Source organism: Nilaparvata lugens, chromosome 6 (genome assembly GCF_014356525.2).
Source record: "Nilaparvata lugens isolate BPH chromosome 6, ASM1435652v1, whole genome shotgun sequence".
In the NCBI taxonomy this organism is placed as follows: domain Eukaryota; kingdom Metazoa; phylum Arthropoda; class Insecta; order Hemiptera; family Delphacidae; genus Nilaparvata; species Nilaparvata lugens.
Genome location: NC_052509.1, coordinates 46,091,674 through 46,107,793, shown reverse-complemented (window position 1 = coordinate 46,107,793; position 16,120 = coordinate 46,091,674). Strand labels below are relative to the sequence as shown.

Here is a 16,120-nt window from a genome sequence, read left to right as displayed (position 1 = left end):
CTATGCACATAGGAATACAATGACTGTAAAAAATATTAGTAGGCCACTTCAAGCTCAATTTACATTTTAAATTAATTTGACAATGCCATATTAGTATATTATCTAGACCACTCTATATTTGGATTTTGAAGATTCGGCAGCTCGTAATGAAAATGATTGTATCAGTTGATGAAATGAAAGTAAAGCATCACGACTTGCGCTCAGCACATTGTTACGGTAGCCTTTTGGAAGGTGACATTATTGTACGGAAATAGCAAATCGAACCTTCCCTACTCACAAAAACCATTAGTTGTTGGATGGGATGTGGTGATAGCAACACTTCTAATCCAAAAATAAATCGTCTTCAGTGTTGTTTATTAATGTCACAACTATTGAACCGGCGACAAGTTTTCCTGTAAGTTACAAAACATTCCTGCCTTAAATGAATGATGTTTTATTACTAGCGTTGGATATACAATATTTTCATAGTACCATGGTATTTGTATATTAGGCGACATTGAATAATTTTTCCCTTTATTTAGAGTTCCATGAAGCTGCTTTTGTTGATTTGTTGATGTGGTTGAAAACTCTTAATGTATCATTCAAAATATCTTGATTTTTTATCGTATCTTGTTATTTTATTATATTATATATACAGTGTGACGTTATTACGTTATTCAATGTAGCTGTACATTTGTTGAATAAAAATATTTGAATTGAATTGAATATTCTAGATTAGTCATTAATAATACAGAGAATGGATAAGACAGTACTAGTATTGCTCTATCACTGGTCTAGATCATAGAATAATCAATCTTTGATCGTCCATGGTATCATAGAATCCAAATATATTATAATTACAGTACAAACAAGTAGTATCGGTCCTCCATTGTCCAGATTCATAAATATGTTGTAGTCTTCCTCATTCTGTCTCTTCGATTCTTCCTTTCTCAATTTTTTGAATTGGGCTGAAGCAATAATTGTCTATTTGCTTCTTGAAGGTTCATGAACTAAATGAATAGAATATCGTAGAGCCTATAAGTGTCTCAAATGCAAACTCTAAATTTCAGATGTGGACGATTGTCAAGATGTCAAGAATGATCATGATAGGTCATTCATTATTCATCATTGTTAATTTGTTGTTTTCACTTGAAACGTCTATGTTTTTTCTACGTTTCCATACTATCATTTCATATCTATAATTTTCTTAAAATATTAATAGTTATGAAAAATTGTTATTTTTTTGTTGGTTTTGTGGAGGTTATGGAAAGAGATACATACAGCTATGTGTAGGTAATTAAACTGAATCTAGTACATATTTTGATTGCCATTGTCCAAGGTAACAGCATTTTTCCTCTGATTCAATTAAATTCGATTCGAAATGTACATTTCTACATAGAATGGAAGTTTGGACGTAGACAAACATAACTTGTCATGTAGAGATATTTGTGTGTTGTAATGCACATGACTCTTCTGTGACTTAATGGAAAGTACCAAGAAAAAACTAAGTGAATAAGCACATGAATATTCAAATCTTACTTTACTGTTGTCATCATCTGAACTTGCGTCAAACTAGGCCTAGTAAGAACCTTATTGTTCTTAAATTATTGTAAAATCCATTCTTTAATGACCTTTCACTTGATCAATTTCCACCTTTTACTTTACTTAGATCGAGGTAAAGTTACTCTTGATTATATAAATCTAGTATAGTTGACTATTATAACGTCTAGTTTCGCTAATCTTCACAATACAATCACTTGATTGAATCTTGTTATTAAAACGTACGTATCTAATTATTGGTGATTTTAGTTAGTTCGGCTAAGAAGCCTATCAACCTCATTACCCGCCAAACCCGCCTGTGTATTAAGTTCACTATCAACCGCCTCTGTTCAATGCAAGATCCAGTTATCTTATTCTCGGTTAGAAAGGTTGAAGAGATTGTATCTTTTCTTAGTAGAAATAATATTTGAAAGGGGTTCAAAGTATAGATTCTAAGATTTGATAGTAAACGTGATGAAATTTACAAATATCAATAAAATTGAGCAACTATGATTTTTTTCAATACATTTATCTTATCTTGTAGTTTTTTCAATAATCTTCTCCTACAATGAACGTTCGCAAAACTAGGATAACGGCTACTACAATTTTTTGCAACTAATTTAACGATTCATCAAATTTTTATGTAATTTTTTTTTTTAATTTTATAGTTTTTCAATCTCTTTAATTGAGAAGAGATATGTTTTTTTATGTTTGTCAAAACTATACGACTTCAACCTTCGATTCCTCCAACCTTCTGGATTCAATTTTATCTTTTCATTATTGGTGCCAGTCACAACAAAAATTCGCCAGCTAATATTTGACTAAATTCAGTATTTTTATCTGATTGATACACTCTTATTCTTTTTTCTAATATGATATTATTCATCAGGTTATCTTGATATGAAAATTTCGTCTTCATATATACCCTTTGTATTTATTCAAGACATACAATATTCTTTTCTAGTATTTAATACATCCAAGTTTTTCTAATTTGTGGTTTTTATATCCATAAGGTTTCACTTCTTTGTAGAAACTCTCCTTTCATTATCTTGTCAAATATCCAAACTACTGAAATATTATAGTTTTTCATTTCACACTATGGGGGGTTGTAAAGTACAGTACAGTACTTGAAGATATTCATTCCGTGTACCTTCTAACAAAAAGTCGTTATAAAAAATTGCGAGTTACAACAGGTATCAAATGTTTTCTAATGGGTCTCTGACCAGTAATGGAGGTGAAAGTAAATTGATGCTAAGAAAGTCATTTTTTAAAAGTGAGAAGTGCTGTTTTATGAGCTCGTCATACTGATATTTGATACTGGTTTAGGGACATTCACTTATTATCAACTTAACTTTTGTTTAAAGTCATATAAAGGTTATTTCCAATTGAAATGTGTTTCCATGAATCGTTTTCATATCATAATCAATCATGTATATATATTATTATATTCCTAAAATGTCTCTTTCTACAGTCCCAGTGTGGGAATCACGACTCATAAATATTCAAAAGTCAAGTTCTCAGAGTAAAGCATATACATTTTCCCTTTATACGATTTTATCCATTTTGTCAACTACTGGCCAATGCAATACAGTAGTGTGAGCTATGCATTGACTTTAAGATGATTAGAAATTCATTAATTCAAAATAAAGATAGACTGGCGTCGTTAATAGAAATATGTCGTTAAGATAAACACAGAGACTCCGACGTAATGACATTATCTCTAATATTAATTGTTACTGTTAGTAAATATTAAAATGAAGAGCATTCGAAATATTCACATGCTTGATGCATGAATGTGCATCTATCAAAAGAGATAAGAAGTGCATCAAGCAGAACACTTATTAGTAATTATTATTTTTGTTGATTCAATTCAATCTATAAACAGAGAGAGATTTTCATTGACAAAAAAAAAAATGTTATAAAAAGATACAATAAATCAGTTTCGAATGAACTTGATTTGTTTTGACTGAGTAGAGCTAAGAATCTTTCGACTCATTGTCACCGACTTGTAAAAATAGGTTTAGTCTTGAGGATAGGATTAGCGTAAGATTATCTTTGAATATCATCTGTCATTAGCAGTGATGGTTCACACAATTATTGATGGCTCTCAAATTAGAATAGATAGATTTTGTTTGAAATGCTCCCAGAAACCTACTGAAAGTGGATCCTAATTCGGTGTACAAACATTTAATGTAAATTACGATTTTATACACCTCTTAGAAAAAAGGAATTTGAAAACATTAAACTAGATTTTTTGGATACAACTTCAGTCCGTAGACTTCATCCTAGTTTGAATTATTAGCTTGTAGTCAGTTAGATAAAAAAAGAAGCAGAATTTCCACTGATAATTAGCAATAAAATTCCCCTAGAGTTCAATAAATTGTAAGTTTCAATTTCAGCGTTTATATAATTACTGATATGTGATATATACTATTGGTTTGAATCTCTGGTATATTCATATTCATCTCTTACTATCAAAACAAGACTAGTTTGAGAAATTCTAGCAAAATGTACTACTTTTGAGCTGAAGTCTTCACCAAAGCTCAAAGTGTACAATTGAGATCTATCAAGAGTTACCATAGATCATAAAATATAGTAGAGTAGATCTGAAGTGAAGCAGAACTGGTGGTTGGCGAGCGCGCTAAACAAGTGGTCAATCACTTGATTTTATTTGTCTGTGCTGTGGAGACCTCTCTATTTGCTCGGTGGTTGGTTTTCCTCTCCACTATGGCAGCGGTCATGAACCTGTCGGCTGAGGTAGCACGTTCCGCTTCATGGAATAGTCGAGAGTGCAGAAATGAAGAAATGAAGATGGAAGCCTGCGGGGTGAGAGCAAGTCACAACAAAAACACTAGACGTCGCCAATACAAAGAAGATGTCAGGTGACAGGTTCGAATTGGTTAGACAGCACTGACCCAGGCAATGTTGACCCGTTTCTCTCTCGTTGCATTCAGGTTCAGTTTAGACTTGAAACAGTGACAGTTGGAATAGCGTGTGCTAGATGCTCTCCCGACTAGACTACCTATGCACTATGAACGCCATTTAATTTCTTGTAGCTGCTCCAATTTTCTCGGTTTCATTCCTTCTGCAATTAGTTTGTGTAATTAATGTAAGTTCTGGGTGAAGACACCGTTACTGAGCCACTGAGCCTGCGTTACATGATCAATCGATAGCATTTTACGAGCTCGATAACCTTTCGCCGCGACAAATGTTTCTGGCTCTGTAGAAGTAATTTTATGGATTTAGTTCCCCGGTCGTATACTGGCATATTGGCCTTTCGCCGGCTGATCAACATGGATACGAAAAACGGTTACATCAAATTTGCGGCTTTCCAAATGTCTGTCGCAGTCGCACTTTGACAAGAAGTGGCGCAAAGGTGTAAATCATTGCAACCACAGACTGACTAGCATGTAGCGTCACCAGCTTATACTATTTATTGATGGATTACACTTTTCTATAGTTATTGATACAAGTAGTTGCAATCTATTAAGATACCAATCTCTAAAGCAATAACATATTTGTAAAATTGGATGGATGTATTGGAGTGGTATTGAATTAGAAGTTTCCACATCAATAATTTGTCTGTTATTCGAAAAATAGGCATCTTTCAAATGACAAAATTTAATCCCCAATTGTAACTTGAATTTTATGATTAGGATTAGTAACAATTTCACAAAATATGTTATTGCTCTAGAGATTGATATCGTAATAAATTGCAACTACTTGTAATAACTATAGAAAAGTTTAATCCATCACTTTACAATTCAATTGTAATTTGAATTTTATGATTGGCTCCATACAATCTTATTCATATTGGTTACTCATTAAAAAAATATTTTTTAGATTTACTTGAATCTAATATTTCGTTAATGATAATATAAGTGAACCATTTCTGCAGATCATAGGTTTGGAACAAATAATATTGATCATCATAGGATAGGAGAATGATTAGCAGAGACATTTCTTGCAATTAGCAAAATCCTATTCTTGAGGGAAGTCTATTGAGAAGATGTTTGTTGATAAGGATAACCTTTTCAATTTTGAGAAATTACCCATGGATATGATGAGAAAAGTTTGAATAGATACATTCTCTAATGTTTTTTCTCTAACTTCTATATATTTTCAGGTGCTATGTAGTATGATCGGTTTAAGAAATAGCACGAGTTGTTACGTGCATGCGAACAAAATCCTTGGATGCTGGTCGCTTCTCAAAGCAATTCGAATACCGTGTTAGTTTTCCTGGTTACTTTTTAATCAAAATTGCTTCCATTGAAAATATTCCGATAAAATGCTGCTATCAATAATGATCAGTCAATTTCAGATTCACTTTTCTTACGATTGAATCACATTGTTGTAAAATGTTGACGAAATCCAGTGTATTGTATTGTTCAAATTCTTTGGGTGGGCGGTGAAGACTTGAGATGAATGAAAGAATAATAATTTGCCTTAGTTCCTGATTGTTAATTAGCTGTTGTTGAATTCTCACGTTGAGTGTCTCACTGTCCCAGCAGCCACCACGGATGATGCAGAAAGTGAAAGCAGACACCACCAACACCACCACCCCCACCACCGCCACTTCCTCCAATTGATGGCCTGAAAAAAGATGCTTTAAATAACGCGTGGAAAGCAAAGAACTACTCGTCTGTGGTTGCAATTTTCCTTTCGGAACAATTGTTTGTGTAATGAACTCTAGCGAGAGAGAAAAAGATAGGCTGATGGAGAGGAGTGAGCGAGACAGAACGAAGCAGGAAGAAAGTTGGTGGTGATGGATGATTGAAGGATTCAAGGCAGCGAAGACTCTCTGCTTCCCTGATATTGTCAGAACTTCAGCTCCTATTATTTTTCTACTCATCTGCTAATGGTTTGTTCCCATAACGAACTGAAAAAAACACGTTCAAGGCATTTCCGATTGCAGTAGATTGCACCTATGCAGTCGAGTGGTTGGTTCGCGCTTATTAAAAACGGAATTTGCCATTGAGTTTCACTGGTGAGTGCACTAGCTCTAATGAGACTTCTTTGGAGTTTGATTTGACGTAGACTTGTAGGTTTTGTGAGGTAGTAATGAGGTGGTCAGCTGATTGAGAATTGCTTGATTGTATAGTAACTGCAATTGCACCAGCAAGGCCACAACTCTAGTTGGTAGATGACTGCTGCAAGTCACAAAATGAAAGCGATTCATAATGCAGTGAAAAGCAAGCATGTTTGACTGTTATATAATGAGTTATTATTCTTGAAAGAGTACTCTTGGACTCTTATTTTCACCAGTATGTAATCCATATTACTTGAGGGGTACAAATTAATACTTATTGTAATATCAAAATTTTCCACTCTAAAACCACCTTGTTAATCAAAAAAGATTTTTTTTTCTTAGGAAGAGCTCAGGGATTTATCATAAGTAGTGATATTATCCATGTAGACTGAGATTCAACCATGTTTCATCATCATGCTGTACTTCCCATTACCCTCGCATAAGTCATACTCATGTGGACATGGTACAAAAAAAAAAAATCATTGAGCTATCAATGAATGCTATTGCAGTTCAATAGTAGTAGGCTACAGTGTTGGTTCAAGAGGAAAATTTTTTATGCTGATTAACTTGAAGATGGTAGCTATTTTGGACGCATCAAAAGGAATATGTGCAATCTGAAGTGCATATCAACCTTCTCCTCCACATGCGTTCAAGTCTGTTGAGTTGGCGGATAAGGAACGATCTCCCGAACCAATTTTGTTGCATCAAATATTAAGATGGCAGCGTGCCATCAGCAATCGTGAGCCTGTTGGTGGAGCATCACTCATAATTTGTCATATTTATGGCAGATGATGAGGTGACGGGAGGGAGAGAGGCAGTCAAAAAGAGTGAAGAGCAATGGAGCAACTTCAAGGTCTGTTCAAAAATAAACACCAGCCACGCTTTGCAATATTTCAGCTGCACACTATTTGTTTGAACATTTTGATGGAAGGTTTTCATGTTGGAGGGTTCCGTCTGCAACAATCCACCGCAATGTGTCATCAAGTCATGCTGTCCAGTCAGTCAAAAATCAATTTCCAATTAATCTATTGAAATTAGACCTTTATCTTTGGACTGATTACAATGCAACTTCATATTGATGAAAAATTAAAGTGACATTGTAATCTATAAATAAATAATGATAAATTCTGAAATTTATCATGGTAGTTAATCTTATTCATAATCAAACCAAATTCATAATATTTATCACATATTATATTCTTGATTCGTATGTGGAGATTTACAATTTCCCCGTTAATGAATATTACAGAAATACGGACCAAATACTGTTATGAACCTCATCAATGAACTTGTCTATCAAAAAATGGATAAATTTTATTGTTATCAAATGAGATCTCAACTTTTATGAGGTGGAATTCAAAATACGCAATTCTTATCTCTGATCCTATTTATCCGAATTCATCATAATGTTCTCAACATATTGTTCTAAAGTTATTTGACCTTCGTCAGCAGTGTCTATACCCCATCTCTCTATGCTAAACTATTCTCAGTTATCCTACCTATTCAGTGTATTTTCCTGTTGTTGAAGAAAATAGATTACTAACCTCTTTGTTAAAATGACATTAGCACATCACTCAAATTTTAAAAACTGAAAACGTCACTTATTCTGATGTGACAAACTAACGCCAAAAATATGTATACAAGTAGTTTGACGTTCTCCCCTGATCCTTTTTCTACTTTGAGATCATCTAATAGCCTCTGGATTTGAATCTAGTCCTCACTCTGAATGCATTCTGGAATTGAACTCTATGAGTAATGCTGTAGAATCATAACTTTATGATCTATATTTTTTGAATTCCATCGTGCAATGCTTCTTGGTTGAAAAAAACGACTCATAGTTTCCAATAAGGACTTCCTGAAGTAGGTAAGTGCAAAGAAAGTAGAAAGAGTTCGTTGTAGTTACAGCCAAATAAGGGATAATTGAAAGAGTAAATTGTTCAGCAATTCAATTGAAAATTTCCCCTAATTGATGATAATTTTGCGTTGATTGACAGAAAGTTCTGGAGGCTGATGACACCAATTTAATGGTGAAGATTTCTTGTCTCGTCCATTATGTTGGGTCTCTGCAACAATTTTCAGCTGAATTTGATCTTGACTTTTGGATGCCAAATTAGTAACTTGTCATCATCCAGACCGGTTATCAAATATCTGTTCCAGTGAAGCTCGTTAGTGAAAGTGATTCCCTCCTCCTCCTCCTCCTCCTTCTCCTCCTCCTCCTCCTCCTCCTCCTCCTCTTCCTCTTCCACCTACTATACTCCGTCTATCAGCCTGTTTTGTTATTGAAATCAGTTGTATTTCGTTTAGAAGGAAGACGTTTAATGATTGTTGAATCAAAGTATAGAGCAATATTACAATAGTTTAATAGTGATGAAGTTAGTGATGAATCCAATTTTCCAATTCATTTAAGCTAACAATATCTTTCGTGACTGAGCCTCTTTGGAAACCTTCTAATTCTATAGACCTCTTATTTCTTACAAAAAATAATACATTTTTTCCCATAACATTCTCAAATACAATAAATTTGAACTCACAGCTCTTCTGGTGTCTTTTAAACTGTATTAAATGGTGGATTTAAAAGACAAGACTAAGAACCAAAAGGTACATAGTGTTGTGATTTCACTTGGGGATTTTTACATTCTTTCAGTCTTCAATGACCTCAGGATAATCAAAATTCCACAAGTTAATTTTGGGTGCTTCGTAAACTGTGTTGAATGCTAGTTAGCTTTGATTGAAGGGTGCATGACAAGACCTATGAGTCCTTGCTTCAATCTATTGTCCAGCAATAATTCTAGTACAGAATGTTTTCTCATATTTGAAGTTATGACATTCAATGACAGTCTATGGTATTCACATTCATGGATTCTCTCATACAACAATGTTCACGATGCAAATCGTCGTCAATTGTCTATTTCTGTGAGTCTATCGTGTGAGATTTACTTTGATCAGTTAGCATTAATTATGAATAATATCATTGAAGCTTCCCAATCAATCAATGCTGTCAGTTTGAAGTGAATCTCACCGCAGCAGTAACACATTAGAAGTCTTGCATGCAACCATTCTTCTCCCGTAATGACAGTGTTGGTGTTGCAAACAGCGGCGGTGTTCAAGAAACGTTTGAGCGGCTACTTGATGTGTCGTACCGTGCCGTGCCGTGCGTTCACCGGTGACCGTGACATTCGGTGTGTCTCGTTTCTTTCTAATAAATAATCTTGTCACTCAGTATTATCCTAGTCGGTCTCTCTCCTCCTCCTCCTCCTCCTCCTCCTCCTCCTCCTCCTCCTCCTCCTCCTCCTCCTCCTCCTCCTCCTCTCACTGATGATATGACTCCTGCACAAGAACTCGTTGGAGGAGAAAGTGGTTTCACTTTTCTCTTCTTGTTGCAGTCTGGCTGGTCGGTAGTCAGCCTATGCAGTATGCATGCAGTACAGTACCTACAGTCAGATTCACTTGAAACTGTCAGCTTTGGTAGAATGGTGCTCATTGATACCCATTCATAAGGAATCCTGACAAAATGATGTCAATACTCTATACTGTCAGCATCAGTATAATGGTAAGCATTGATGTTCATTCATAAGGAATGCTGACTGAATAAAGTGCATCTCAGATCTCACCCTGGCTTGTTGAGTGCTTTGCGTGGGTCTCAAGTAGTGTTATTGCTCTTATGTGTCCGCACTTGGACGTTTCCATTTCTAGAGTTTCTGTCTTCAATGTACTTCAACTTCCTTTTTTGTCGGTTGTTTATGAAACTCATTGAAATCTGTACTAGAAGTCCACTGGTTGAGATCTAAGCCTACCCTAAATGTATGGCCAATGTTGACGTCTAATTGGTCCATTGACTCGTGCTGTATGTTTGAGTACTGAACACATCTTATGAGATGGAACAAGCATTTGGTATGCCTGCTATGTGTTTGTTGTGTTGAAGGACTCTTCAGAGTTGATTCATTTCAATTCTCTAAATTTCATAGATTGTTCAACAGATTCTTGTACTCGAAAGTGTGATAACATTTCAGCTCTACAATGTTGTATAGCAGTAGGCTACATATTCTAACATTCTACATTCCATTCTACAGTATGATAACACTCCAACTCAACGATTGTATAGCAGTACAAGTTTTCAACAGTACAGTATTATATTCTTGCGAAGTTGAAATTTGAAACAATATTCATCTACAGATATTCCCATTTTTCATTTTGTTATAAGCCATTAGTTTTCCGTGTTTCGTTATTTTTTCTTTTTTCTCTCTCTCTTCTTGCTTCTGTTTAGTTTCTTGTTTTTGATGCAGCGCTCTATTAACTCGACCTTATAGCACCAACCTATATCATATATCAGTAATAGATTTAACCTATTTTATTTTCTACATTTGAAGTTATTGTTTAATTAAAGTTTATTTTGTATGTTTAAAAAAAGTAAAATTTAAAAGTTTTTCAAGAAATGATTTCGATTATCCTGTATTTCTTAAGGCTTTTCTAGATTTAATATTAATATTACTCATAATTTAATATTATGAATAGACTATTGGTTACCCACTGTAACAGGAACCCACCCCCTACACTCAGACGAATAGTCTTGTAGGGGTATTCCAGTAAAACATGCTCTATAATACAATGTAATCTGTATTTTGTATGGAATAAAGAATATTTGAATTTGAATTTGAGATAGGAATTCTTTCCCCACACACGGATTTATAGTCTAAGTGGGGAAATATATTTCCTTGATTTGTTTTTGTATAACTATTATTGTTATTAGTTATTTTGTCTAACTGATATGTATATGATTTTTTTGTGGAAATAAAAATTGAATTGAATTGAATATATTAATGATAAGGGTAGGTCAAAAAATCAAAACATAGTTTGGGGTAAAAATTCACACCTCTATTATCTAATAGAATTGATGTGCTTCTGATGAAACACTGGACGAGTTCACATTTTGAGAAGAACTTTGAACTTTCAAAATATATCCTTTATACAATTTATCAATATCAAAAAATCAAATCATAGTTTGGGGTTAAAATTCACACCTCTATTATCTAATAGAATTGATGTGCTTCTGATGAAACACTGAAGGAATTCACATTTTGAGAAGAACTTTGAACTTTCAAAATATATCCTTTTTACAATTTTATCTATCAATATCAACAATGTCATCACTTAATTATTGATATATTTCATAATTCTGTCATATCTTGATGCTTTTCATACTTCTAGAAAACTGTTCCCTAAAGATCTTGATAAAATCAGCATCATAACAAATTACTTGGTTGTTTTGTACACAAAAGCTGCTCGACGAATGCAACAAAGTTTCTGCCTCCGGTGACAGAATTAAGAGTACTGCACATAATAATTTTATTAATCAAGTACAACGTTGAAATAATAAATAGATTTTGGACCTTTGGAGATAAGCACTATACTGAAATTCTATCAAAATAAACTTCGCGTACTCGCAACTTGATATCATTAATTTCAACTATCTTTTCCATGAATGTTGGAAACTGGCTTCTTTTCTCCATTCATTCATGTTATTTGGACCACCGATTTCTCGATTAAACGTTATATAGAAGTGAACCTTTTTTCGGCCAATGTTTTCTCAGATTTGGCGTAAAACTGATTGCTCGCTTATTATTGTCGATCTATATCTGGTTCTTCTGAGCAGTCGTGCGAGGATAAAAGCATTAAACTGAAAAATAATGCTCAAAATATAGTTCATTGCCTCAGTCTTCAGTGTCACAAATACCGTTCTACGGTCATGATTTTTTTTAGTAGTTGTATACATGTCAACGATCAAAAGTCATTTTTGTCAGAATAAAGGTTTTATTTTCAAATTGATTTTTTATTCACATATACATAATTGAAAGCTACAAATACGGTAACACTTTTGATACAATAAGTTATGTGAATATACTCATGATATAACTTGCAATGTGTAAAATCTGTCCTCTCTTCTCTCTATTCTCTATTCTATAATATAGTTCCTATATAATTAAACTTGACAGTGGTTTAAACTTCATCAAATTCCATGGGTGCTCAATATTATTAATTTGTACTCCATTCTGTAATGTTATTAATCACCTCAATTCTGCTAATGATTCACCTCCTCCATGAATTTATTTGTATCATTGTCGCTACAAATTAATACTGAATAAACTGATCGACATAAATTTGAATAGCGCGAATGCGTATGTAGGCTATATAAAGGTTCACTAGAATTGAATTATTCCCAATACATTATTTGAAAATAAGTATCTTTGAACATAGTTTAATGGATTTCATTCAATTTTCAATATTATTTTAAAATTATTCTTATTGAATTGAGCACAATAATATCAATCTATTTACTGCACAAGTGTGATATAATAATATTTCCACTCAGAAAATGAAAATTATCCCTTGGTTTCTATGATTCTTTTCCTACATCAGTTTGACAGTAGCAATTTATCTTTGGAATTGAAGAATCTATTTTGAAGTGGACTGAAGTACGATTTTTGTCTCCAATGTTATGAACCTTGATTTAAGATGTTGTCCTAGCCCGAAATAGCACCTGTTCGCTAAAATTAATCTTTTTCAATTCATTGAGCTTCGTTGTTCTCTGCTACAACTGAAAAATAACTTTAGCTTGGTGAAGCTGAATGTTGTATGTTTCTTTTAATATGTTACAACGTAGTTTAGATAAATACAGAGCTTTCAAAAGAGAATCTATATTATCTATGTTTACTTTAAAAAAAGACATAGCAAAGTAATCAATTCAAGCTTCACATTAATTTTGCTTGATTCTAATGTATTCGCTCATGTCATGGATTTCTCAAATACATCAATCTTTCTACATAATTCAATCAAGTTTTGTACATTATTCATTTAAAAAAGAAAAATTCATAAAAAACCGCAAAACATACATTTTTTTGCAAAAATTTCGTTCATTTGCCAATTGAATTGGTTTTGTTTTGAGGAAGAAAAGAGGGGCATGGTTATCAATTGAGTAAGATATTTAAAAAAATACTTGGAAATTATAGTTTTGATAATGATTCTTTTTTGTGAAGTGACTAAACCACTCATATTTTTCATTGCCAGGAAAATAATTCGATACTTTGAGTAAAAATTCGATTCTGTCTTATAATCTCAAATTGCTGCTAACAGTTATCTTCTTCAATAGATAATACAAACAATGGATCGGATTTGTCAACACCTGTACTGTGTACTCTTCGTTGTATTTGTTCTGATAATACACTGAAACATTAACAAGGTCATTCACTAATCTTAAATGGTAGTAAATATGAAGTGTCTCCTATCTAAATGCACTTTCAAGTTGGGTCTCTGCTTGTGATTAGAATTTGAATCCGGATTTCTCATTGGTTACGGTACTGATTTGTTGGTTTTCAAACTCAAACCTACCGATTCTTAATTTAGTCATTTCATTATTAATATTCGTGTTTTTTGAACGCTAATGAACTATCATTGTAATACAATGTTATGTATTACCGTAGATATATTGTAGTAAACCGACCTGTTTCTACTTGTAGAATATATTATATGAAACACATTCATTAATATTTAATAAAACAGTCCAGAATGAACTCATTTTACAGTTGGTAATTCTCATTTGGAATAGGCTTCCGAGTTTGGATGTTTTGATTGATCCTTCATTCATAAAGTACTTGACAGATTCTAATAAACTTTCTTTTTATTTAGGACTTCAACATGTATTAATGTTTTGAACTATAATACTAAAAAACTGTATATGTATTTGATAGCAATAATTAAAAACTTCAACAGTCGAATAAATGGCTGCATATCGGTACAGCAGTTCAATTGAAAAACAGAAGTGTTGTAACATCTCAGCTCGTAATTTATTAATCATCTGAATTTACATATCATCATCTTATTTCATTCAAATGATGTATTATTACCTTCTTAAATGATATTTTAAAAACGATGATTCTAAGTAATTTTCTTCTTGTTTACAGAAACAGTGATGTCTCCCGTTGCAGCCTGCAGCCAAGCTCAGGACAGCTCTGGGGCTGCCAATGATCCACGGCTGGTCTCCCTTGAAAAACAACTCAACATTGAATTAAAGGTGAAATTAGCTTTTCATTTGAAAAGAGAACAAATTCAAGTAGATTATTACTTCTCCTAACAGTATTGAGGAGAAAGTAGTCGATTTATTATTTTTGAACAATAATTCATCTATTGGAATGACTTACTAGCTATAAGTGAGCTTCAACTAGCTTTGAATTAGCTGAGTTTAAGGACAAATTTCTATTGAAGGGCATATATACAAAATGCATTCTTTCTCCACACATAATAATATATCTATATATATAAAAGCGAAATGGCACTCACTCACTCACTCACTCACTCACTCACTCGCATAACTAGAAATCTACCGGACCAAAAACGTTCAAATTTGGTAGGTATGTTCAGTTGGCCCTTTAGAGGCGCACTAAGAAATCTTTTGGCAATATTTTAACTCTAAGGGTTGTTTTTAAGGGTTTAAAGTTCGTCCTTTAGCATGTATATTCTTCTTCTCCCAATCTCTTAATTATAATTGAAATTTCCATATCATATGTTACTATAGAACTATAATCTAGATAGAGTACCTATTCGAAACAGTTGTTAACTGGCAACTAAATTAATAATTTTGTCAGGTTGGAATTAAGTTGAGTTGTCTTTGTTAGGTTGGCACCAAGTTGAAGATTTAAATTAATGCATTTATCGCGGAAAAATTGATTGGGCACTGCTACTTCAATCCTGGGAATATTATATTACTAGCAGTCAGGCTCGATTCGCTCGCCATATCCGTTTAGTCTGGACCCCCACTGGATTGTCCTAACATTGATAAAAATGCCCAAATGAAAAATGCAGGCGAGCGAAGCGAGCCTGCTGATCTTATTCTTGGACGATCCAGTCGGGGGTCCAGGGGGCGGAGCCCCCTGGCTAGACGGATATGGCGAGCGAAGCGAGCCTGACGGCTAGTAATTATATATTAGAGGGTTTTCTGCGTTTCTCTCCCAATCACTTGACTGCTGGCTGTTGCTGTAATTATATGAAAATATAAAGTTAAAAAACAAATAATAAATCAGTAGAGAACAGTTGATTGAAAATCCTGTGTAGTAATGAATGAAAATGTGAATACAGTATTTAAATACGTATGCCCCATCCTCACTTTGGATTTACTTAGCTTTGTTCAGCTTGAAGGTCGGTTTTTTAGATCTTCAGAATATTATTCTGTTGCCTGAGAAGTATTATTCTATTCATTTTTGTGTAACATCATTCAGGATGTATGATCCCATGATGTATCTCGCTAACCATTTTTCAAATTTTCAATCTAATACCATCAAACAATACAAAAATTAAAGGTTTACTCTACATATTTAGATGTTACATAAATAGGCCTACTGTTGATCATATTATATGGAAATTGGATTTGAACTGTTCCATCCACAAAGCTTGGATTCATGTCAGTGAAAATTATTCATATCATTTCCACAAATTGTCGGTCATTATCTAAAATATTCCAGTTTTCATTTCCATAAGATTCTAAACGTTTTCTAAATGCTGTGTTTTGGCAAGGCTTGGCAAACA

At 33.5% G+C, this 16,120-nt stretch overlaps 1 protein-coding gene across 6 annotated transcripts in view; it reads left to right on the top strand.

Annotated features, from left to right (window-relative positions):
- Positions 1-16,120, top strand: part of LOC111053388 (serine/threonine-protein kinase N) — a 96,367-nt gene that overhangs the window by 34,266 nt on the left and 45,981 nt on the right. For all 6 annotated transcript variants that reach the window (XR_005571646.1, XM_039430914.1, XM_039430915.1 and 3 more), the window contains exon 3: positions 14,503-14,612. Coding sequence is in view for 5 of the 6 variants with exons in the window: in XM_039430914.1 (XP_039286848.1) it covers positions 14,503-14,612 (110 nt within the window). In the remaining variant the exon portion in view is untranslated. The remainder of the gene's footprint in view (positions 1-14,502; positions 14,613-16,120) is intronic.